Below are 23,958 nucleotides of genomic sequence, written 5' to 3' on the forward strand. Positions count from 1 at the left end.
GGTTGGGGACATTTGGGTACATGAGTAGGGTAGGGAAAAGGTGGAAAAACAAGGTTTCCAGCCACTGCCCCCCCCCCAACATACTACACAGAAAGGGTAATCAGTATGGCTTCTAAGGGGCAAAGCAAAAGGAGGAGACAAAGCATTTTGTGATCCCATCCCATGTTGCTGTGAGCTGTGGTGTAATCGCAGACGCGGCTGTGGCACAGGTCAGCAGCTGTAGCTCCAGTTAGATCCCTAGCCTGGGAATCTCCAGTATGCTGCTAGTGTGGCACTAAAAAACAAAACAAACAAACAAACAAAGAAAAAAAAGGAGCTATGTGATCCCAGCCCTCCTGAAGACTTTGCCTGGAATAGTCCTGGTTTATGTCTGATGTCTCAGCATAATTATTAATAGCACCGCTTTCAACTTCCCCAGTATGTTTCGGTTTCGATGGTTACTTCCACAGTCATTGTGAGGCAGTGATGGAATTCTGGGTTAGAGATCTACCTCCCCAGCCGTCTGCCTTTCACCCTGTCCTTGTGCTTTAACTCTCGTGTAGCTGCTGAGCCAGTCTGGGATGGATGCTGAATTAAGCTGCTTCCGGGAGGATGCTTCCTGGGGGGCAATCCTCCCTCTCCAGCTGGATAGAGGGACTCAGAAATAGGGAGCAGGGCAAGGGCCGATTCGGGCTCAAGAACAGAGAGAAGAAGGCAGACGTAGGCCTGTTTTAGAATCAATCACTCGGTGAAGACGGAAGGAGACAAAGGAGAGACAGAGGTCTGAGAGGGGACGGGGCAGACTGAGATGACAGCAGGGCAGTGTGAGGTCAGGACTTGGACGAGTCTATACGAGCTACAGATCATTTACCATGCGTTACAGAGCAGTGGGCACAACAGCACATGCAGTTAGATACAACTGTTTTGAGGATGCTGAAGGAAAACAGGACTTGACACGGTAAGAAGGAAAGAGAAGATGAAATGGGTAAAATCACGATCTTATAGGCAGGGACTTTGGCGAAGTGATGGTGAAAAAAAATTAGGAATTCATAGGTTAAAAACACAGTGTGCCTCAAGAGAAGCCAATTTGTGGTCCATGTCTCCCTTTTATGTCAACTTCCAAGTACTACAGCCAGAGTCCCGGGAGGGTTCCAGCCTCCCTGGCACCCTGAAGCCAGCCCTTCCTTGGGCCCTGAGCTCCCAGGCTGGCTCCGGCTCCAGTCTGCACCGCACGCGCCCACACCCTCTTCTTATCTGGGGAGGCTCTCAGCCCTCAGGTCCGGTGGGGGGAGCAGCAGGAGCAGGAGGGCTGGGACCCTCCAACTGCACGTCATGCAGGTGCACCGTGGGGGTGGTGGGGTCTTTGCCCACGCCCTGGCTTGGGTCAGCCTGGTCAGGGTGGTGTCTGCGCACGTGCTTGACCACCTGGAATTTCTGCTTGGCCTTGTAGCTGCACAGGCGGCAGAAGAACGGGTGGCGGTCAGTGTGGGTGAGGGCGTGATGGCGCAGGCCTGCGGCCCAGCGGAACGCACGGTGGCACACGTTGCACACGTAGGGCTTGGCCTCACTGTGCTTGCGCAGGTGGGTGCGCAGCAGGAAGCGCGTCTTGAAGGCCTTGCCACACTGCTCACACATGAAGGCCCGCGCTTCCCGGTGCCGTGTCTCCTGGTGCACGCGCAGCGCGTCGGCCCGGTTGGTGCAGTACTCACACTCAGGACACTGGTATGGCTTCAGTCCTGTAGGACAGGGAACAAAATCACCACAGAAGGAGGTGGAACAAGGATGGGTGGAACCAGAAGAGTCAAGGTGATCTTGGGACATAAGGAACACATGCCACAGGTGTGCCCTTCTCCCAACACAGCTCCTTGTATACAGCGGGTGCTCAATGGATGCTGATAACTACGCGGACCCCTAAGTAGCCATCTGACAGCGATAAATACTCAAATATACTAGGGTTTCTACATGGGGAGTTCCAACCTCCCTTTGGTCAGGGAGTATACATGGAACTAGGAATCCATTAAAATACAACTCCTTGTTTGACACAAGAAGTAAAAGAAAATGCTTATGAGGGAAGGGGTAAAGGCAACAGAAGTGGCATTCATAGATGCAGAGGGCTCTGAAATGCATCTGGTTAATTCCTCCACACAAGGGGCCCACACGCAACAATCCCAGGCACGCCATCGGTCACATGGACTCTGCAGCCAGGAGCAGGACAAGTTAAAACGGGTGACCCTTCTACTTTCTTCTCCCCACTCATGACAGTTTCATCCTGTCTCTGTACGGACCAGGCAGACCCACTCTGTCCCTCATGTTTGAGTTGGGGGGTTCTCAGCAGCAGGTGGGCGGCCTTGTGCCACAATCCCCGGGGAAGCTTTTGCAAAGGATGCATCCCAGACTCTGAGCTTCATCTCTCCCCTGATTCTGATAGGTTTTCAGTGGGTTGGGAAGCTATTCTGGCTTTTCAGCCTACCCATTCCCCTCGATGTGAACACTGATGCTCCGTGACTGTGAGCAAGGACAGATGCCACCGCAGGGAACAGGGGAACCCCTCGGGCCTGTCCAAACCACCCCGACTCACCTGTGTGCTTGGTCATGTGGTACTTGAGCTGGTTGACCCACTTGCACTTGTAGCCACAGTCGGGGCACAGGTACTTCCGTTCCTCCTTGTGGATCCGCATGTGATACTGGAGGAGGGAAGAGCAAAGAGTCCACTCAGAAAATGGGCACCCTTTGGTACTCGGTGGATGTGGAAATGGGGCAAGCAGGCAGAGACGCTGTTGGCAGATAATCCTGTTCCCTGCTCCACTCCCACCCATTCTCCCCCACTGCCAACTGGCACCCCTTGGCCAGTTCCTACGACACCATCCTAACCCACTGGGCCTGCCCCCGGGTCTGCCCTATCTCAGCTCTGCCACTGAACATGTGTCTTTGGGCGCCCTGACCTCTAATTCTCAGCTTATTATTCTGTAAAATGGGAACGAGTATAAGTAATCATATCTCCTATTTTTGAAAGGATTAAAAATTAGTGTCTGAGATACAGTGGAAGTGTTCAATAAGCGTTTGCTGTTATTATCCAGATTACTCCCAACCTATTACTACATGATTTCATCGCATGCCAAGCATGCATCATGGAATTTTACCTTTGCAACAACCCTATGGAGTATTATCCCCTTTTCACAAAGGAGGAATCTGAGGCCCGGAGAAGTTAAGGGACTGGACCAAAGTCCCAGAGCTAATATTCAGAAGAGCTGGGATTAGAGAACCCAGGTGGTTCTCTTGTGCCACAGAAGGAGCGCACAGCCTGCAGTCCTTCTGTTCGCAAACCCCACAGTCCCTGTCCTTACCTTGAGGCGGGAGGGGTCAGCACAGGCATAGGGACAGAGGTGACAGCGGTAGGGCTTTTCTCCAGTGTGGATGCGGCTGTGCCAGGTGATCTTCTGCCGGTTCTTGGTGCTATAAGCGCAGTCAGTGCATTTGTAGAGCCGGGTGCCCCCGTGCCCTTTCACGTGGTGATCTAGCACGAGCTGATGGCGGCACGCAAAGTCACAAAAGGGGCAGCGTAGAGGGGGCTGGCCGGCATCCCCGTCCCCGGCTGAGGCCACTGCTGTGGCCGAGGTCTCCTCATGCTGTTCCAAGTAGTGCTTCACCAGGCCCACCCGCTCCCGGGCAGCAAAGTCACAGAGCTGGCAGCGGTGGCTGAAATGCTGCCGCCTCCGGTGCTCGTCCAGTGCCGGCCGGCTGGGGAAGGCCTCCTGACAGGCCCCACACTCGAGCCGGGGGTGCTGTTTCCGGGTGTGCCCCCGCAGGCTGGCGGGGCTGGGGCACAGCAGCCCACAGTGGGAGCAGTGCAGGGGGCCCTCGGTGGCCTCCGCGGGAGAGCCGGGGGCTGGGGGCGTCGGCTCGGGGTGCCGGCGCAGAGTGTGCTGCTTGAGCGCCGTCTCAGAGCTGAACTGGGCCTCGCACTGGGGGCAGGCAAAGGCTGGGGTGCCCTGGTGGCAGCTGTTGACGTGGCGCGTGATGTCGTGGCGAAGGTAGCCACTGTAGTCACAGAGCGGACAGAAGTGGGTCGGTGTCTTGTCGTGGACCCTCAGCCGGTGCAGGCGCAGTTTTGAGTTGGTACCAAATGTCTGGGGACAGGAGCTGCAGGGGATGCGGCCAACCCCAGTGTGTCGGGACTGGTGAGCCTCCAACCGGTACCGTCTGGTGGTGGAAAAGTCACAGAAAAGGCACTGATGAGGCTTCACTCCCTCATGCTTGAGCCGCCGGTGCTGCTGGAGGCACCGGCTCTGTTTACAGGTGAAGCCACAGTCCGCACACTGAAGCGGGGGCCGGGGGCCGCGGGCCCCGGCTGCGGCGGGGTGCCTCCGCTTCTGGTGGAGCCGCAGGGCAGCAGGTGCAGGAGCCGTGAAGGGGCAGAGGCCACAGCGCAGCTCTCCCGACGGCTCGAGGGGGCAGCCGCGGGTCTGGTGAGTCCTCAGGGCCCGCTCTTGATGGCAGCTAAAGGGACATGTGGGGCAGGAGAAGCGGGCCCCCTTCTGCTTTGGAAGCCGAGTGGTGTCCCCGCCACCAGGGCTGAGCTCTGTACCCCCACTGCTCAGGGAAGCAGAGTCCCCACTGCTCAGCGGGGACACAACAGGCTGGGTCTGAGAGGCCCCTCGCTTTCCACCGCCGCCCCGTCCGCCCCGGCAGCCTTCAGCCACGTGAGAGGTAATGGAGGAGAGGCGCGAGCAAAGGAACGCGCACGAGTTGCAGTGAAACTTGCCCTGCTCGAAGTGGAACTTCTCAGGGGCCTCGGTGGGCAAGGAGTCTCCTGCAGGAGAGACTGCGGAGCCCGAGAGGGCGGCAAGAGGCTCCTCTAGCTTTCCTGGCTCCCCAGGAGGCTCAGGAGGAGCATCTTTCGGGAGCGCGATCTCTATTTCTAAGGGTGCAGGTGGGGGCTTCCCACCTGCTGCATCCCCTGAGGCCAGGGTGTCCACGGGCAGAGGATGCACAGGGATGGGCGAATCTGGTCTGGGCAAGCCCTTGTTCTTTCTAAGCAGAACAGGACACTTCTTCAGCAGGTGGGTGCTGAGGCCGCGCTGCTGCTTGAAGCTGGCCCCACACTCAGGGCACACCAGGGGCTCTCGGCGGCCCTGGCACCCGGTCCTGGAGTGCAGACTCAGCGCCTTCTCCCGGCGGGTGATGAAAGGGCAGTGCGGGCAGCGGAAAGCCCGCCCCTCGCCCTGTATCACTACCATCTGAACCCGCCCCTCCAGCACCAGTGCCTCTGCCTGCTCTTTGTCCTGCCTCCTTAGGGCCTTGAGCAAGGACTCTGACTCAGGGAACTGGGGCAGGGGTGCTGTCTCCGTGGGGGGTGTTGCCTTGAAGGTTTCCGCCCAGCTGTTAGGGGGCTCCTCTGAGGAAGGCGCATTTGTAGGGGGCTCAGAAACTGGCTTTTCCAGAATGGGCTCCTCTTCGGTACCCAGGCCGGAGGTGCCGGCACCTTCAAAGGTAGACAGCTCTGTCAGGGTTCCATCTGGCCCTTCCAGCCTCAGAGGACCAGAGGGCTCCAGGGGCCTGAATGCCTCAGGAGCTGTTTCGGTGATTTCCTCAAGGGGTGGGTCGGCCACGGGCTCCAGCTCCACCCCCAGGGCCTCCAGGTGCAGCGTGCAGCTGCCCTCATCTACCTCCGCTGGGCTGGGGCTGCCAACCAGGTCATCTGCCCGGGGAGCCTCGCCGCCATCCTGTCTCCCAGCACTGTCCTCCTCGCTGGTCTCTGGCAGGGCCTGGTCCAACCTGGGGTCCACCACAGTCTCTGAGGTGTGCTCTTGCCCTTCAGGCTGGGCAGACAACTGGCTTGAGGGCTCGGAGCCTGGCGGGGGTGTTGGGCACTGCCCGGCCCCCTCTGGTTCCTGGCTGCCGTAGCGGAGCTGCCAGACCTGGTCCCCAGGCACGTAGCCATGGGCCTTGCGCTTGTGGAAGAAGAGGGTGGTGTTGCTGAAGGTGCGGTAGTCGCAGAGGGCACAGCGGAACTCGCGGAGGCGGGTGTGCTTGCAGTTCTCGTGGCTCAGCAGGGCTTGCTTGTGGCGGCTCTGGTAGCTGCAGTAGCGGCAGGGGTAGAGTGGCGCTGGCGCGCTGGGGTGGTGCTGGGAAGCCATATGCTTCTGCAGCTCATATTTCCGCTTGCAAGCGAAGGCGCACACCTCACACATCAGGGACTTGCCCTGGTGCCGCAGCTTGTGGCTGCTCAGCTGATCAGCCCGGTGGCAGCGATAGGAGCACTGGTTGCACTGGTATCTGGTGAGGGGGGAAAATCACCATTAGGAAACCAATCATAGCAACTACCAGTCGCTACATAAATACCTACTACGGGCCAGGCTCCACACTCAGTGCTGGACGTGTGTTATCTAATTGAATCATCTTTTCTGCTGCCCTATGAAATAGGCACTGAAGGGAACAACTTGCCTGGAGTGACAAAAGAAGTGACGGGCAGAGAGGGTGGAGTGGAGCTCCAGGGTTTATGTTCTAACAACACTACACTGCTTCCTAAAGGGAAGACAGCAGGAAGCCAGCAAACTTCTGCGGACGTCCGAGGAGCTGCCTCGGCCACAGCCCCAGGGGGCAGGTGTCTATGCCTAGTTCCCTCTCTCCCACGGAGGCACGAAAGCCGAGGAGAAACCCTGGAGCCAGCTGTACTCACAGATCCGAGGGGAACGTGCCTGGACTTGGAAGTGGCCGGGATGAGGGCCACAAGTGCAGCCCATCTACTTCGCCAGGACGGGACTCTGAGAACTCAAGTGATACCTTCGTCTCTGGGCCTCTGCTCTGGGTCTATACACCCTTCTCAGTGCCCAGAGAGCTCTCAGTGTGCAGACTGGGCGCCAGGCCCAGAGAGCAGCTACAGACATGGATCAGCGAGATGACAGGAGCAGAGAGCAGTTCGAAGGAGTCTCTCTGGGGCCAGGAGCTGACCTCCAGGGCAGGGAGCTTAGCCCCAGGTTGCTGGGTTAGGGAGGGCGGCCCGCGTGCGCTCACACCTGAGGTCCCCCGCGTGCTTCCGCATGTGCACGCTGAGGTAGTGCTTCCACTTGGTGACGTAGCCGCACTCGGTGCACATGTAATCCTTGGCGTTGGAGTGGGTCAGCATGTGCTTGGACAGGTAGCTCACGTCTCGGCACGTGAAGTCGCACAGCTCGCACTTATGTGGCTTCTCGCCTTTGAGGGTGGGGAGGGGGTGAGAGGGGAGAGAAGACAGGTCAGACCAGGGGAGCAGATGGACATCTTCCCCAGCCAGCTCGCCCTGCCGCCCAGCGCGAGTGGAAGCCGAGGTGCCGATGCTGAGGTCTCAGGTGACCACTGAGCCACCCCGCCGCGGAGGAAGATGAGGGGAAAGCGCAGAGCCAGCTCTTCAAAAATCAGCGTTAAGGTCCACTCGGGACGTGTTCTACATACAACTTACGGGCACTAATGGCCCACTGCTCCACGTGGCCCAATTTCCGCCAGTTTTGCGGAAGAGGAATAGAAAAATGACGGCAAGAAGACACAGTGGTAAACAACTGTGATGCTGGAGTCCAACACAGTAATAAAGATATTAATAGCTGACATTCATACAGAGCTCACCAGGTGCCAGGCAGCTTTCTGAGCACTTTATGCAAATGCCTCCTTACTGACCCCTCATGACAGCCCTTAGGAGGCAGATGTTAGGATTACCCCATTTTTCTTTTTCTTTTTTTTTTCTTTTGCCTTTTCTAGGGCTGCTCCTGTGGCATATGGAGGTTCCCAGGCCAAGGGTCTCATCAGAGCTGTAGCTGCCGGCCTACGCCAGAGCCACAGCAACGCGGGATCCGAGCCACATCTGCAACCTACACCACAGCTCATGGCAACGCCAGATCCTTAACCCACTGAGCAAGGCCAGGGATCGAACCCGCAACCTCATGGTTCCTAGTCGGATTTGTTAACCACTGAGGCATGAGAGGAACTCCAAGGATTACCCCATTTTTGAGAGGATGAAGCTGAGACATGGAGAAACCACACAGCTCCTAAGCAACAATTCAAGCCCCAGTTTACTACTGTGTGGCCTTGGGCAGATTATTTAACCCCTCTACATCTCAGTTTCCTGGTCTCTAGGAAGGAGGCGACAAAAATATTGACCTCACGTAGTTGATATGAACATTATGAGATGGCCCAAAGTCCTCAGTGGTGCCCAGCAAGTGCTCAAGGATGAGCTGTCCCTGTAGTTGGTCAAGACCTGGCACTCAGACCTGAAGGGCCAAGCTTCTCCAGTACCCTTCCCTGTGACCCCCTCCCAGCCCCTCTCCTTAAGGTGAAAGGCAAGCAACGTGGGGTCCTGGCTCTGGTCCTATATGCTCTTGACACAGGCCGTTTAAATGCTCAGGGTTTCTCATCTGTCCTTGCCTTTCTTACAAGATGGTTATTATGGATTAAATGAGATCATCGATGTGAAAGAACTCTGTAAACGATAAAGCACCACACAGGCCTACCTCGGAGAGAATTGTGGGTTCAGTTCCAGACCGGCACAACAAAGCAAGGCACACTTTTTGGTTTCCCATGTATATGTAAAAGTTATGTTTACACTATACTGCAGTCTATTAAGTGCAGTAGCATCATGTCTAACACAACAATGTACATACCTTTTTTTTTGGTCATTTTAGGGCCACATCTGCGGCATATGGAGGTTCCCAGGCTAGGGGTCCAATCAGAGCTACAGCTGCCGGCCTACACCACAGCCACAGCAACACAGGATCCGAGCTGTGTCTGCGACCTACAGCACAGCTCCATGGCAACAATGGATCCTTCAACCTACTGAACGAGGCCAGGGATCGAACCTGCATCCCCATGGATACTAGTTGGGTTCATTACTGCTGAGCCACAAGGGGAACTACAACAATATACATACCTTAATTAAAAAGTACTTTATTGCTAAAAAAAAATGCTAACCATCATCTGACAGCACAGGGTTGCCACACACCTTCAATTTCTAAAAAACACAGGCTCTGGTAGCACAACAGAGTGAAGGGCAATAAAAGTAACTATGTTTGTAGAGATGTGAGGTTTTAGGAAAGGCTTCAGAAAAATGAGATTTTGTGACTAAAGCCTGAACAGAAATGAACTGTTTCATGGGAACAATGGTTTCGCCACAAGCAGCCTAAAATCTGCCCTCCCGACTGAAGAATCTTTGATATTTTTTTTCTGCTCTTTAGGGCCACACCTACGGCATATGGAGGTTCCCAGGCTAGGGGTCAAATCGGAGCAATAGCCGCTGGCCTACACCACAGCCACAGCAACACCAGATGTGAGCTGCATCTGCGACTTACACCCCAGCTCACAGCAACACCAGATCCTTAACCCACTGAGCAAGGCCAAGGATCGAACCTGAGTCCTCATGGATGCTAGTCAGATTCGTTTCCCCTGAGCCATGATGGGAACTCCAGATGAGATGTTTTAATGTCTTATCAATCGACTGATGCTGCCATAGAGATCACAAATGGGAGGATGCTACAACAGGAAGCCTGTTTGGTTTTTACTCAAAGCATCAGTAATGCAGGTTACCAACGAAGAGTCTGAGTTGAAACACCTGCAACTTCCAGGGCACCAGACTGGATCGTGTTTCAGCATCACGGCTGCCAAGGCTATAACGTCTAAGGATGGCTCAGTTCCCTTACCCTGTCTCACAGCACATCACAAAACCTGAATTGCAAAGCAAAGCATCTGTCCTGGTCTGGGTTTCTTTGCTTTAACAGGCTGGGCGGGGGCCCATCCAGACCTGACTAGGGGTGGGGAGAACTGGACAGGGCCCTAAAAGTGCACAACAGCACAGCAGTCAGAGCACAGGCTCCGGGTCAGAGTCCCTGGACTCAAAGCCTAGCCTGACCAGTTGACTAGCTGAGTGACACTCGACTGAAGGCTTGTGTGTAAATGGCAAAGACTTGATTTATCTCTAGGAATCCTAGGTCCGGAGACCTAGGTGATATTCGCAAAGCCCTTCACGTGTCTGGCCGGTGCTAAGAGCTCCACCATCACCATCCTCAGCGCCGTGACCCGAGGGAAGGGGGAAGCCATCTTACCGGTGTGCAGCAGCATGTGGCGGATGAGCACCCTCTTGTGGGCCGTGGCAAAGCTGCACTCGGGGCACTGGTGGATCTTCTCGTGAGCATGCATCTTGCCCACGTGGTCCTGGTAGGCCACCGGGTTGAAAGTGGCAAAGGGGCAGAAGGTGCAGCGCAGCTCTTCGCTGCCGGGATGGCCCTGCTTCTTGTGTTTGCGGAACAAGTGCTTGTTGGAGCAGGCGAAGTCACAGTGGGGGCAGTGGAAGGCATAGTGGCTCTTGTGGTGGGCCTCCATGGCTTCCACCGTGGCGAAGAGCATGGGACACGAGTGATGGCGGCACTCCACGGCCCGCAGCCCGTGGGTCTCCTTCAGGTGCTTCACGAAGGCCTTGCGGTCGGGGGCCACATAGCTGCAGGCCTCCTGGAAGCAGCGGAGGGGCAGTGGCTTGGCTGAGGCCGCTGCGGTGTGGCTCTTGAGGTGCTCCTTAAGGGCCTGGCTGAGGCGGAACTCCTCCCGGCAGACGGGGCAGGCGTAGGTGTCCGAGTAGAAGTTGGAAATGTCCTCGTGCATGCTGGCCATGTGGCGGTTGAGGGCATTCCTCTCCACCGCACTGTAGTGGCACAGGGGGCAGCGGTGGGCTTTCTGGCCCAGCTCCCGCAGCAGGTGGGTCTTGAGCTTGCTCTTACTGGTGAAGAACTTCTGGCAGTTGGGGCACTGGAGGCTGGGGTCTGGGAAGTGGAGATGTAGGTGCTCCACCAGGTGGGTCCGCTTCTTGAAGCAGCGCTTGCATTCTGGACACATGTGGGTCTTGAAGAGGGACTCGGTGCCCGAAGCCATATCCCCTGGGAGAAGGCAAGGCAGAGGGGTGAGTGAGTCTTGGTTAGGTCGGGGACTGTCCAGACAATGGGAGAACCACAATGCGCCCAGACAAAACATGGATCACATGGCCTTACACCCTGCTCTGCAGGAAACCAAACAATAGCATCTCAAATGCTGCGGTCTCAGAGGAGAAACAAGGCGTTTAAGTACTCAGAGAAACAAAATCACAAGGACTCCTCAGACCTTTCTGTGGCCTGTAGGAAGAGCTTCACCCAAGCATCTCGCCATTCCGGAGGCGTTATTTAGAAAAGCTCAAGAGGAGTTCCCGTCATGGCTCAGTGGTTAACAAATCCGACTAGGAACCATGAGGTTGCAGGTTCCATCTCTGGCCTCACTCAGCGGGTTAAGGATCCGGTGCTGCCGTGAGCTGTAGTGTAGGTTGCAGACGAGGCTCGGATCCCGCGTTGCTGTGGCTGTGGCATAGGCCGACGGCAACAGCTCTGATTCAGCCTGTAGCCTGGGAACCTGCATATGCTGCAGGAACGGCCCTAGGAAAGGCAAAGAGACAGGAAAAAAAAAAAAAAAAAAAGCTCAAAAAAACAATCGGGTTGGAGCATTCTTGTGCCTCCTGCCCTTGACCATGGGGACAGGCAGAACTTTCAGCAGGGCTGGTCAGAAGGAAAAGAACCTGATGGGGAGTGAGCAGGGACAAGAGAAGGCGAGCCTTCTTACTTCTGAAACTGGCTTAAGAGCTCCAGCTCAGAGAGCTGGTAGTAAACATAAGCAGACCCTTCCCAGTCACCGGAGAGTAAACATGCTCCCTGTGGGATGGGTTTCAAATGCTGTTCTACCAAGATGGAAAACTGGGAGGCAAGGATTCGGAAAAGCAATGCTAGGGGCTCAATGGCAGACCATAGAGGTTGCTCATCAGCAATCTCTGGCATCTTCATTATATGAAGATCACCTTCTCTCTCCCCACAAAAGCGCTTTCTGCCAGAGGAAAGCCAGCCCCCAGAGCAAACTCCATCTACCCCTGTGTCACCAGGCTCTGTAGCCATTTATCACTTTTCCACTAGACATGTCAGAGTGGAACATGAGCAACTGATGGAGCTGAACCAAAGCGCAGAAAACCAAGCCCTGGAGCCTCGATTTGAACCCCGCCCCCCAGTCCATTTCTCCCCACCACCGAGAGGCTCCAGCCCCGGCATGTCCTTACCCTTCAACTGCTGAGCCCCCTGGCCTTTCTCCAGGGCTTTCTGAGAGTCCTTCTGGCTGCCACCCTCTTCTTCCTCTACGTCCTCTTCTTCAGCTGACTCCTGCCCAGGCAAGGGCGTTCCTGCTTCCTCTGAAGGCTCTCCCTCTCCTGGGGACAGTTTGGGAGCTACAGATACACAGAACTTGATGACTAGAGGAGCCAATGCAGTGCTGAGCACTTGTGCTTCTCATACTGGCTGGAAGAATTCAGCCTAAGGGAATCTTGGGTTCTAAGTAAATCACCTTATCCCCATTCAAGACAGATAGGAAGGTCAGGGGCTGAGTTGCCAGGAATGCTCGAAACCTAAAGTAAATCAAGGAGTTCTCCGTGTGTCTCAGCGGTAGTGAACCCGACTAGTATCCTTGAGCGAGCCGCAGACACAGCTCACATCTGGCGTGGCTGTGGCTGTGGTGTAGGCTGGCGACTACAGCTCCGATTCAACCCCTAGCCTGGGAACCTCCATATGCTGCGGGTATGGCCCTAAAAAGCAAAAATAAAATAAAATAAAATAACTGATAAAAATAAATCAAACCTCAGAGCCCTTGAAGGCAAGAGCTCGGAGGTCACTGAAGTAGAGGGCAGAAGCAGAGAACAGGTAGTCTGTACCCTCCCAGCACAGCTCTCCAGGGCTGACAGCTGGTGCTCAGTGCCCGTGACCATACCCTGACCTCTAAACTTCTACTGAAACACCCAACTCAGCAAATTCAGGACCACACCCTGCATTCTCTAACCCATTCTATCCATCATAGAAGCAGCTGCCTCCGAAAGGCAAAGATGTATGACTTTTTCCCAGGAAAGAGGCATCTTCTCTTTGCACCAGAACACCAATGAATCTTAGCAAGCCAGATTCTCTCATTAGGATCCTGGCCTCTCCTGGCCTGGTTTCTCTATTTCCTCCTGCTCGTCTACTCACCCTATGCCCCCTCCCCCTTTTTTTGAGACCAAGAGCAATAAGAACACTTGAAGCACCACTTCCTCCCTCCCTCCCTCTTTCTCTCTCTTTTTTGCTTCTTAGGGCCTTCCGGCATGTGGAGGTTCCCAGGCTAGGGGTCAAAGTGGAGCTGCAGCTGCTGGCCTCCGCCACAGCCACAGCAATGCCAGATCCTTAACCCACTGAGCGAGGCCGGGGATTGAACCTGCATCCTCATGGATACTCATTGGGCTCGTTAATCGCTGAGCCAAGAAAGGAACTCCTTGAAGGTTAAAAGGTTTCTTTTTAAAATAATCTCAGCTTCTCCTGTCTAATCTCATTTGCTCTATCAGGAAATCTACAGGCATTCTACCAGTGGCTACAGCCACTGCCCTCAGAAAGTTCTGAACTGGATCAGAAGAGAACATTCGTTAAGTACCTTCTAGACCGCAGTATAGCCTAAGCCAAACTTCATTCATTGTCACCGACAAAGACTTGCTCTTCGTCTCATATATTCTGACTGGTCCAGAGTGACTCGATGTCTTCCCACATGAGCCAGTAACCCTGTCCTTCTGTGCCACTCTGGGTTCTCTTGTATTCAAGCATATGTTCACAGCGCTGGAAACAACTGCCCCTCCCACAAGACCTTGGCCTCATACCTGGCAGCAGCTCCTGGGGTGGAAGACCCTGAGCTGCAGACAGTTCTCCCTGTGTCCTGGCCCCATGGCTCCGCTGGTGCTGCCGGAAGAGTTTGACGTTGGAGCCCACGAAGCTGCAATGGTTGCAGTGGAAAGGGTAGTGCAGCTGCCGGTGCAGCTCCATGCCCTGCTGGCTCCCAAAGAGCAGGGGGCAGCCCCGGAAAGAGCAGGGCACGGGGAGTGCTCTGTGGGTCTGCCTCAGGTGGTGCTGGAGCCCCTTGCGATCTTGAGCAGAGAACACACAGCCAGACTCTGGGCAGGAGAAGGTGTCAGGAGTGCCCCGGTGAATCTTGAAGTGGCTCTTCAGGGCCTGGGGCTGGGCAAACTCTTGTCTACACACAGGGCATGGCAGGGGGCTATCTGGGGGACTCTGGCCCTGCAGAGGGCCAGGGAGAGTGAGGTTGCTGGGGGGCAGCTCTACAGAGCACGGGGGGCTGGTGAGGCCCTGCATAGGCTGCATTAGGGTCTCGGGGCACTGGTGTAGGGCCAACAGAGTGGGCTCTGCGAAGCTCTGCTCGCAGCGCTCACAGAAGTACACCTCCACCACCTTTACCAGGACACCTGCAGGCAGAGGATCGACAGAGAAAGGCACAGAATCAGATGGAACGAGACTCACAGGAATTAGTTACCAGTAGAAAATGCGGGTGAATCTTTTAACATTCGTGGAATGGAGATGGATGTAAGTCTGGTTCTCCACATGGACTGTAGCCCCGTAAAGTCAGGGATGGCCTATCCTGCACGTGGGTTTGCATTCCCAGTATCCTGTATAACACTGGGCACAAAGTAGGTACTTCATAGGAGTTCTTGTGTGGCGCAACGGAAACAAATCCAATTAGTATCCATGAGGACGAGGGTTCAATCCCTGGCCTCGCTCAGTGGGTCGGGGATCCAGTGTTGCCGTGAGCTGTGGTGTAGGTCACAGACACAGCTGGGACCCCGAGATGCAGCTGTAGCTCCAATTCGACCCCTAGCCTGGGAACCTCCATATGCCATGGGTGTGGCCCTAAAAAAGCAACAACAACAACAAAAAAAAACCCACAAAAAAAAACACAAAAAAACCCCCAGGAAGTGAGTGAGTGTAATAAGCATTGATGAAATCTAGAAAGCATTAACAAAAGGCAATATATTTTGCCCAAATAAAAAAATGAGAAAATTCCAAAAGTAGAAAATGACAGCCTGGGGATAAAAGCTACAAAACACATGACAGTGTTACTTTTCAGATTCTGTGAGATTTTCAAAGGCACAGCAATTCATCAAATGGAGAGCATTTTTTCTGAAATGAGCCAAATCACATTTTAGTAATTGCTGCTGTTTCTTAAGCGACGGGCAGCACCTTGACAAAGAAAGGCTCAGGGCTCACTCTCGCTTGGTCCTCCAACTGCATTAAAAGGGACCTGGGATTCTACAAGGTTAAGGCTACCGTGCTTGTTCATGGTGAAGCCCAGGTTTATCCTATGTTTATTCTGGTGGTCCTCTTCCTCTTCACTATTTTTTGTTAGTTTACATAAAAATTCAGCGCAACAATTCAAATGGGAAGTATATAAAGAATAGACACCTCACTTTTTTTTTTTTTGGTCTTTTTGCCTTTTCTAGGGCTGTTTCCGCAGCATATGGAGGTTCCCAGGCTAGGGGTCCAATCAGAGCTATAGCCGCCGGCCTACACCACAGCCACAGCCACAGCCACAGCAACATGGGATCCGAACCGCGTCTGCGACCTACACCACAGCTCACGGCAACGCCGGATTGTTAACCCACTGAGGAAGGCCAGGGATCGAACCTGCAACCTCATGGTTCCTAGTCAGATTCGTTAACCACTGGGCCACGACGGGAACTCCTTTTTTTTTTGTTTTTTTTGAAACACCTCACTTTCACACACAGAATTTGGCCTACATCCTTTAAGGCCTTTGGGGCCATTCTCTCTCTCTCTCTTTTTTTTTTTCACTTGCTACATATCAGAGATAGTTTTACCCATAGTAGTACATTTAGATCTACCTCATATTTTTTTCTGTCTAGTTCATGGTACTTTAGAACATGGATTAATCAAAAGGAAATTCTGCTCTTACTGATGGACATCTATGTTGTTTCCAAGCATTGCAAATAAAGCTGCCCTACACATCCTTATCCCTGCATCCCTGTGCATGTGTGTGAGTAGTTCTACAGGATGGATCCCTAGATTTACACCCCTGAGTCGAAGTACACATACTTTAAAGTATGTTACATTAAAAAAAAAGAAAAAAAGTATGTTCCATAGATAAATTGACTTCAAAAGATTACACTAACTTATACTTTCCATCAACTATAAGATAGTACCTGTTTCTCCACAGTCTCACCAACACGAGTTTTATAAATAGTGCTACCTATTTGCCAAATTTGAGAAACAAAAATGGCATCTTGTAGTTACTTTTATTTGGAATTTGTGTGTTCGTGAGATTAAGCATCCTTACGGTTATGGACTATGTGTATTTCTTCTTCAGTGAATTGCAATGTAGATTCCTCCCCCCTTCAAAAAAAAAAGTATACTGTTTCTTTTTCTTATTGTAAAACTTTGAGTTTTAAAAGTATTAAGGCTTCCTTATAGACTGCAAATGTTTTTCCAGGTTCCTTCTTAATTTATTATTTCTTTCACCACATCAAATTTAGAAATATTATATGATCGAATTGGCTAACGCTTCCCAGTATTCTTTACACACTGCCAAGGAAAACTGGTACAAGTGTAGCTGGAGGATGACTGTTAAAAACAGGAAAGATATCTAAAAATAAGAAGTTGAACATGTGGGAAGAACAAAGAGGCGAGTCTTTCTTTCAGCATGTATATAAATGTTCAACTCCCACCCTTAACGGCATGCCTTTGGTGAGTTAACTACGTTATTCACAACAAACCAGAGCGGGGAATACCAGATTACCTCTAGGAAGCCCTGCCAAACCCTGGGTGGTAGAAAGAGGCTGGGCCTTTTGCCGAGTCCCTGGCTGTGCTTCCTGGTGGGAGGGTCAACATGGAGGGAACGATCCCTGAGCACTAGAGGAGAAAGGATTGGGCAGAGAGGCCAGAAAGGTCTTCCCTCCTGGATTCCTGCCTAGCGGATGTGAAGGCCTCACAGAGAGAGAGACTGCCAAGAGCTTGGTACAAGTTGTGCACCACCTTGCCAGCCTTCAATCAACATTCACCCACTGCAAGCCAAATTACAACATCTCTAAGGATAAAAATAGGAGGCTACTTTGTGTCTTCAGCATATTTATACATAAGGATCAAAAATAGCACAGACAAAAACTCAGGGCTGCTGGTCCCACTGGCCCGCTAGCAACCAGGTTTGTACCTGGGGTCTCTCCCGGAGCACCTGGGGACAGGTTTCCAGCTACTGCTTCCACAATGATCTCCATGTTCCCTGTGTCCTCTCCAGTTGCTGTGGCCTCTACCAGCAGGCAGCCAGGATCGCCAGGCAAAGGTGGAGGGTTCTCAGAAGGACAGGGGCTCTGGACAGGCTCCAGGATTCCACGATTTGAGAGAGGTGGGGGGATCAGCAATAGCTCAGGGCACAGTCCATCCATCTCCCCCGTGCCGTTAGCTGGCTGTGTGTCCAACACGGGGTCTGTCATCACCACCAACTTGGGTGCTGTGGCCTCTTAAGTGCTAATAAATCAACCAGAAGAAAAATAAAATCTAATGAGATCTCTCACTTTTCCCCCAGTTGGTGTGGGTACACAGCCCAGTGCCTGCCCAAGTACGCATTTCCTAGAATGGCAGCATGCCATATCTAGTTAACACAGAAGTTTTCCTCTTGCGACAAGGTTTGGAACAAAAAGCGTAAAAGTGGTAATGGGGTCAATACAGGAAAGAGACAGGAAGTTGTGGCCAATGGATATTTCTTGGTTATACCTTTTGGAGGTAAGTGACCTCAGTCAAATCATTAAGCAATCCAGATCTTGGTTTTCTTATCTGCAGTAAGTCTGGGTGGGGCCAAGGGATCTCAGAGGTCCCTTCCCCTCTTAGTACCTTATGAGCTCACTAGTCCTTAGCTCAAGGCCCTTCCTTCAGAATCTGGTCCCTGCTGATCAGACTCATCTTCGATCTCTCCCCGCAACAGATCTCTGAGCCAGTCACACCAATGAGCTGCCATTTCCCAGACTCATCACATACTCTTTTGTTTCCACATCCTCACACATTCCTCTCCCCAGCCACCCCCTGGCCCCCAGCTTGATGGGCCTTTTCCCCTTTGCCATCTCTACGGCTTGTCTGGATAACCAACTCCTAACTACCCTTTAAGAATCTGAACAATTGTCACTTCCACAACGACGGCGTCCTAACACCGTTCACCCAAGCTTCTCTCTCTGGGAGCTGTAATGGCATCTTGGATGTGGCCCTGTCAGAAACACCGCACTGCTGTTTACCTATCAGTCTCCCTCCTTAGACCAGGAGCTTTCTAAGTGGAGATAATCGACACTACCACTTCACTGAACTCAGCTACCAACAGTCTAATGCAATCCAGACAAATAAGGGGATTCTAAGTGATGGATGAACTGTAAACACAGGGATGCATCAAAGTAAAGCTAGATATCTACCAAGTACCAAGCCAGTGATTCCTTATGTATAAAGTAGCACATCTGCAGAAATTTCTAGCTCATTGACTACGGCCTCATGTTGAACACTGGGACCCATCTGAGAAATGAATGTCAACTAAATTGCATGTCCTCTTACACATGGGTAAAATCAGTTTAAGCGGAGTAATGAGTAATCAGTAAGACTGACAATAAGAACGATGGTAATCACTTTATGAAACTGAGTCATGGAGGTCGAGCAAGGGCCTAGGGCTAGGAAACCAGGTTACAGGTGAGAATTCTGCAACTCAAAGCCCGATCACCCAAATTCAGAAGCTGGTGGGGCAGTGCACTTCTGCCCTCAAGGGATTCTCTGGAAACCACAACCTCCACTTACTGAATATCAGGAATCTTCCAGCTTGGGTGGTGTATTTGCCTTAGAGGGGGAGCCAAGGAGGAGTGTAGTCTCGACTGAGACCCTTCTGCCGCTGGAAGGCGGAGTGAAGTGGGACACCGACGAGCACAAGAGAAGAAATGACCTTTGGGGCAGAGGCGCTGAGTTAAAGAAATGACAAATCAGAGCAGAGAGAAGGCCCGAGGAAAGGATGAGACCCGGCCTGGGGACCAAGGAACCCGGGTTTCCACTTGCCTGTGGGCTCTGACTCACCGCGTGGTCTTGGGGAGATGCAATCACTTCGCTTCTCTGGGCCTCAGCTTTCCTATCTGTAAAGTGGAGGCGATGACAGCGTCCACATCATTGGGCGGGAGCGGGAGTCACAAGAGCTGGCAAACGGGAAAGCCTTTTTGTAACCTGCAAGGCTTAGGATGGAGCATCATCAAGATTATGGTCCTGAGGAGAGGCAGCGAGTAACCAGGCGGGGTCCACAGCAGTGACGCGACGGAGGCACTGGGGCGGCTGATGGGATGCCCTGGGGTCCCGCTCGTCGGCGCGCTCCCTTCAGCACTTCTCCGGAGCGTTCCCACTGCCCAGGCCCACCTTCATCCTGGGGCTCGAGAAACTTTTGCCTCCGGCGCGCTCCGCCTGCTCTCCCGATTAGTTCCCGCCCCGCCCTCGCTCGCTTACCTCCCGGCCCCGGGCGGGCGGGAGCCGCATCTCTATGGTTGACCGGCAGCTGGCCTCCCGGGACTCCTTTTGTGCGACCGCCTCCGGCCCAGCCGCCTCTAGGACCTGGGGCACTGGAGGCCGCTCTCTCTTCTTCTGTGCGGCTGGCGGAGTACTCTATGATTCTCTCTATCTTTCCCTCCTTCAACTCTCCACCGCTCGGCCGCGAAGCCCCAGGAGTACCATCGAGAGTTGTGGAGCAGAGTGGCCTGGCCCTCTCGGTGGGTGTGGCGGGAAGTAGGGGAAATAACTCAGGGGGCGGGGCCTGGAGGCGCTTCCCCCAAGAGCGCGGAGGTGAAACCATCGAGAGGGAGGGCCAGAGAGTCATGGCGGTAAGGGGGCGGAGTGACCTATTACTCCAAACCACGCTGCTGGTGGCGCGAGCTGGGGTGTAGTGGGGTTCCGGAGGGGACTTCTGGGCGTCCCACAAGTACCGGGGGCAGGAACGGCTTTGTGGCCTTCCGTGCATAGGAATTGGGGGAATTCTGGATCCTATTCTGAGCCTCAGCCGAGGTCACTGCTGTCTATTCACCGCCCTGCGTGTCAGGCGCAGAGCCAAGTGGCAGGGGTCGAGGGAGGTGTGCTGGAAACGATTTGACCTCCTACCCTTCGGGATCTGACAGTCTAGAATCAGACCTGGGTACATTTTATTGGGGAGAATTCAGGAAAATCTCCATGGAGGAAGTAGCAGATGGGTAGGACTTCACCTGGAGATGAGGGAAGGAAGAAATTAGAATGAACCTTTTTGAGTCAGGAGAACTGCTTGGGCAAGGAGGAATGGCGTTGTTTGCATATTTGTTAAACAGAGTATTAGGAGCTAAGCCATAAAGGTGGGTGGTGCCCTGTTGTGGAGGCAGAGGAGTTTTTACCTAATTCAGGGCCCTGTTGAGAGCCAGCCGTCGGAGGAGTAGGGAAAGTAATGGGATTGAAGCAGATCCTTCTGAAGAAAGATCTGGGCCCTTGTATTGCAGCTTGGTGAAGCAGAACGTGGAGACCTTTAAGATGCCATTTCAAGAACTAAAGTTAATTTTAAAGAGACAGTTTAGGTGGGAGGTAATGAGGGGCCAAACAGGACATTAGGAGTTGAGCATGTAAAAGAGAGGGCATTTGAAGGACATGACTCATGATAACAAGGCAGGTGGTTACTGACAGGTTGACCGAAGAGAGTAGCTTCTTCATCCCCCGCTAACTCTGGCTAGCGGGACCCTTTCTATATTAGCTGGTCACAGGGACCACAAAATTTCTGTCCATCCATTACCCTGATGTGAAGCCAGTTATATTGTTCTCTCAGGTTTAAGGAATCTCCAGACTGAGACATCTGGCGGGAAACCGGTAGGAACAGGATAATGAGTGGCAAAATGGGATGCATGGCCTGGAATCCCATCCCGCAAAGGGAGCATATCGAAGCACAGAGTAATGCTGACCTGTCCTTCCTGCTCCCAGCTTCTGCAGGGGGTGAGGTGGGTTGGGGAGAAATTTCAGAGTCCAGTTGCTAAACTAATCTTGTGCTTTGTCCCATCTCTGCTGTTCCCCACCCCCAGGTCTTGAAAATGCCTCGGGGCTTGTAAGGTTCAGTGTTTTCCTTTCAAGATGCCCTTCTCAGACTTTGTTCTGGCCCTGAAGGACAACCCCTACTTTGGGGCCGGATTTGGGCTGGTGGGTGTGGGCACAGCCCTGGCGTTGGCCCGGAAGGGCGCCCAGCTGGGCCTGGTGGCATTCCGGCGCCATTATATGATCACACTGGAAGTCCCTGCTCGAGACAGGAGCTACGCCTGGTTGCTTAGCTGGCTCACCCGCCACAGTGCCCGCACTCAGCACCTCAGTGTTGAGACTTCGTACCTTCAGCACGAGAGTGGTCGCATCTCCACTAAGTTTGAATTTGTCCCTAGCCCTGGAAACCACTTTATCTGGTAAGGCTGGGAGCCAGGGAGGGCTCTGAGCGTGGAAAAGGAGAAGGAGAGGAGGTGGCTTTGACCTGTTCCCTCGCCTCATTTTGACCATTCTCATTCAGGTACCAGGGGAAATGGATCCGGGTGGAACGGAGCCGAGAGATGCAGATGATAGACCTGCAGACGGGGACTCCCTGGGAGTCTGTTACCTTCACGGCTCTGGGCACTGACCGAAAGATTTTCTTCAACATCCTGGAAGAAGGTGTGGGAGGCCCAGGGTGGGCTTTCTGGGGGTGGGGAATGGGCGTTTCAGGGATGGGGTATTTGGCATCAAAGGGAGAGAGGCTTGGAGAGGAGGCATAGGAGGATCTGAGCCCACGGGGTGAGGGGGAGCTGTTATGGCACAGCGCTGCCTAATCGTGTGGCAAAGAGGACTTAGTGTCTTTGTCTCATCTCCCCCCTCCCAGCTCGAGAACTAGCCTTGCAGCAAGAGGAAGGGAAGACAGTGATGTACACAGCTGTGGGCTCTGAATGGCGCCCCTTCGGCTATCCGCGCCGCCGGCGGCCACTGAATTCTGTGGTTCTAGAACAGGGTCTGGCTGACCGAATTGTCAGAGACATCCGGGAATTCATCGATAACCCCAAGTGGTACACTGACAGAGGTGAGAAGCAGCGAGGGTCTTGGCCACGCTGGTTTTTTGTTTTGTTTTTTGTTTTTTTTTTGGTTTTTAGAGCTGCTACTCTCGTGCCATATGGAGGTTCCCAGGCTAGGGGTTGAATCAGAGCCACGTCTGTTACCAATACCACAGCTCACAGCAATGCCAGATCTTTGACCCACTGAGCAAGGCCAGGGATCGAACCCGCAACCTCATGGTTCCTAGTCGGAGTGTTTCCGCTGCGCCACAATGGGAACTCCTTGGCCAGGCTGGTTTTCATGTGGTGGTAGAGCAGGAGGGAACAGGCTGGTCAGTGCCATTCCCATAGACGAGGAAGAAAGAAAAGTTGCCTGTGGGAATGATTTCTTCCGATGCTGAGGTCCTCAGGCCTCTGGGGAGCAGGCTTGGGAATGAGTGTGGACTTCTGGGGCCGAGTGCAGGACTCATTTTAGGTCGTGATCATCAGCCTGGCTGTATTCCTAGGCATTCCCTACAGACGCGGCTACCTGCTTTACGGCCCCCCTGGTTGCGGAAAGAGCAGTTTTATGTGAGTAGAGTCCAACGTCTCTTAACCCTCAAATTGGCGATGGGGCTGGTGGGCTTGGAGAGGGGAATAAATGTGGCAAACAGGGACCAGGATAAACACGAGACCTGGGGACTCTAGGGTGGGCTGGTGGAAGGCTTAGGCCTCCGGGACAAAATTAGTACAGGGAGGAGTGAGCAGTTGGCCCAAGGACCGGTTCCCGCCTTGCCAATTACCTGTCATCCCTCCTCCTCCATAGCACAGCCCTGGCTGGGGAGCTGCAGCACAGCATCTGCCTACTGAGTCTCACAGACTCCAGCCTCTCGGATGACCGGCTCAACCACCTGCTGAGCGTGGCCCCGCAGCAGAGCCTGGTGCTCCTGGAGGATGTGGATGCTGCCTTTCTCAGTCGGGACCTGGCTGCGGAGAGTAAGTGAGGGGAGCTGAGGGAACAGGGAATGTTTCTAAATGAGGAACAGTGGAAGAAAGTAGAAATCCAGAGAGGTGATGGAGGACGGCTGGGTTAGCTCACGAGAGGCACTGATGAGTGGGCTAGGGGTGGGAGTAGAAGGAGATGCTCATTTGAAGGAGGGCTGTGACCACCCGTGCTTTTTTCTCTCTGCCTTCCTCCAGACCCAGTAAAGTACCAAGGTCTAGGTCGTCTCACCTTCAGTGGACTGCTCAACGCCTTAGATGGCGTGGCGTCCACTGAGGCACGCATTGTGTTCATGACCACCAACCACGTTGACAGGTAAAGAGCGAGCTGCTCTGAGACTGTGAGGCAAGACCTCCTCGGTGCCTTGGGAGGATCACCAGGTTCAGAGGGACCACTTTGCGGGTACTAGGGGTCCTGCTGCTCATGGCTCTGCCTTTGCTGTCTTCTCTTAGGCTCGACCCTGCCCTGATACGCCCCGGGCGAGTAGACCTGAAGGAGTATGTGGGCCACTGCTCACGCTGGCAGCTGACCCAGATGTTCCAGAGGTTCTATCCCGGGCAGGCACCTTCCCTGGCCGAGACCTTTGCAGATCGTGCCCTTCAAGCTACGACTCAGATCAGTCCTGCCCAGGTGCAGGGCTACTTCATGCTGTATAAAAATGACCCCGAGGGGGCAGTTCATCATGCTGACTCTCTGAGGAGGTGACCACCAGGACGTGCCCCGCTTTCTCCTCCTCTCGGGGATCAATAAACACCCATCACGCCACTCTGGTCTCTGACCTCCCTTCCTACCTCCATGTGTTGGTCCTTGAGTGAAAAGCAGCGGCTGTCAAATGGATGGCTACAGGCGCCATCAGACAACCACAAAAGTGCTGGGGGCGGAGCCTAAGACAAAGGCAGAAGAATAAAGACTACAGTAAATAGGAGGGTACCGTCCTCCACCTAAAGGTACTCTGTATACAGACAGACAGATGCGGGTGTGTGGTGGGCTCTGTGGAGCGGGGGTGGGCGCCTTGCATATTCTGCTTAAATGTTGGCATCTACCAGTTTTCCCTGAAATCCACCCCACTAGCTGAGATATCAGCCCCCCT

General features: G+C 53.7%; 2 protein-coding genes across 8 annotated transcripts; one reads left to right on the plus strand and one right to left on the minus strand.

Annotated features, from left to right (window-relative positions):
• Window positions 1-686: 686 nt before the first annotated feature.
• On the minus strand, window positions 687-19,488 carry ZNF142 (zinc finger protein 142). 4 transcript variants are annotated; one of them, XM_047773502.1, is made up of 10 exons: window positions 19,326-19,488; window positions 18,909-19,024; window positions 17,023-17,336; window positions 13,670-14,269; window positions 12,062-12,226; window positions 10,044-10,868; window positions 6,996-7,173; window positions 3,324-6,255; window positions 2,558-2,663; window positions 687-1,715 (listed from the first exon to the last, which is right to left on the minus strand). In XM_047773502.1, the coding sequence occupies exons 3-10, from the start codon at window positions 17,300-17,302 to the stop codon at window positions 1,246-1,248; spliced, it is 5,556 nt and encodes a 1,851-aa protein (XP_047629458.1). In that variant the 5' UTR covers window positions 17,303-17,336; window positions 18,909-19,024; window positions 19,326-19,488; the 3' UTR covers window positions 687-1,245. The 4 variants fall into 4 exon arrangements, with proteins under 4 accessions (XP_047629458.1, XP_047629457.1, XP_047629456.1 ...); XM_047773501.1 differs by having other exon boundaries at window positions 18,909-19,060; XM_047773500.1 differs by adding an exon at window positions 18,639-18,780 and having other exon boundaries at window positions 18,909-19,488.
• On the plus strand, window positions 19,445-23,633 carry LOC125123560 (mitochondrial chaperone BCS1). Of its 4 annotated transcripts, XM_047773522.1 has the most exons (9): window positions 19,632-19,696; window positions 20,656-20,696; window positions 20,906-21,274; window positions 21,376-21,515; window positions 21,721-21,915; window positions 22,393-22,456; window positions 22,692-22,861; window positions 23,066-23,183; window positions 23,321-23,633. In XM_047773522.1, the coding sequence occupies exons 3-9, from the start codon at window positions 20,955-20,957 to the stop codon at window positions 23,571-23,573; spliced, it is 1,260 nt and encodes a 419-aa protein (XP_047629478.1). In that variant the 5' UTR covers window positions 19,632-19,696; window positions 20,656-20,696; window positions 20,906-20,954; the 3' UTR covers window positions 23,574-23,633. The 4 variants fall into 4 exon arrangements, with proteins under 4 accessions (XP_047629477.1, XP_047629480.1, XP_047629478.1 ...); XM_047773521.1 differs by lacking the exon at window positions 20,656-20,696 and having other exon boundaries at window positions 19,445-19,696; XM_047773524.1 differs by lacking the exons at window positions 19,632-19,696; window positions 20,656-20,696 and adding an exon at window positions 19,562-19,585.
• Window positions 23,634-23,958: the final 325 nt, after the last annotated feature.

The sequence above is a fragment of the Phacochoerus africanus genome, chromosome 3, assembly GCF_016906955.1.
Source record: "Phacochoerus africanus isolate WHEZ1 chromosome 3, ROS_Pafr_v1, whole genome shotgun sequence".
NCBI lineage: Eukaryota > Metazoa > Chordata > Mammalia > Artiodactyla > Suidae > Phacochoerus > Phacochoerus africanus.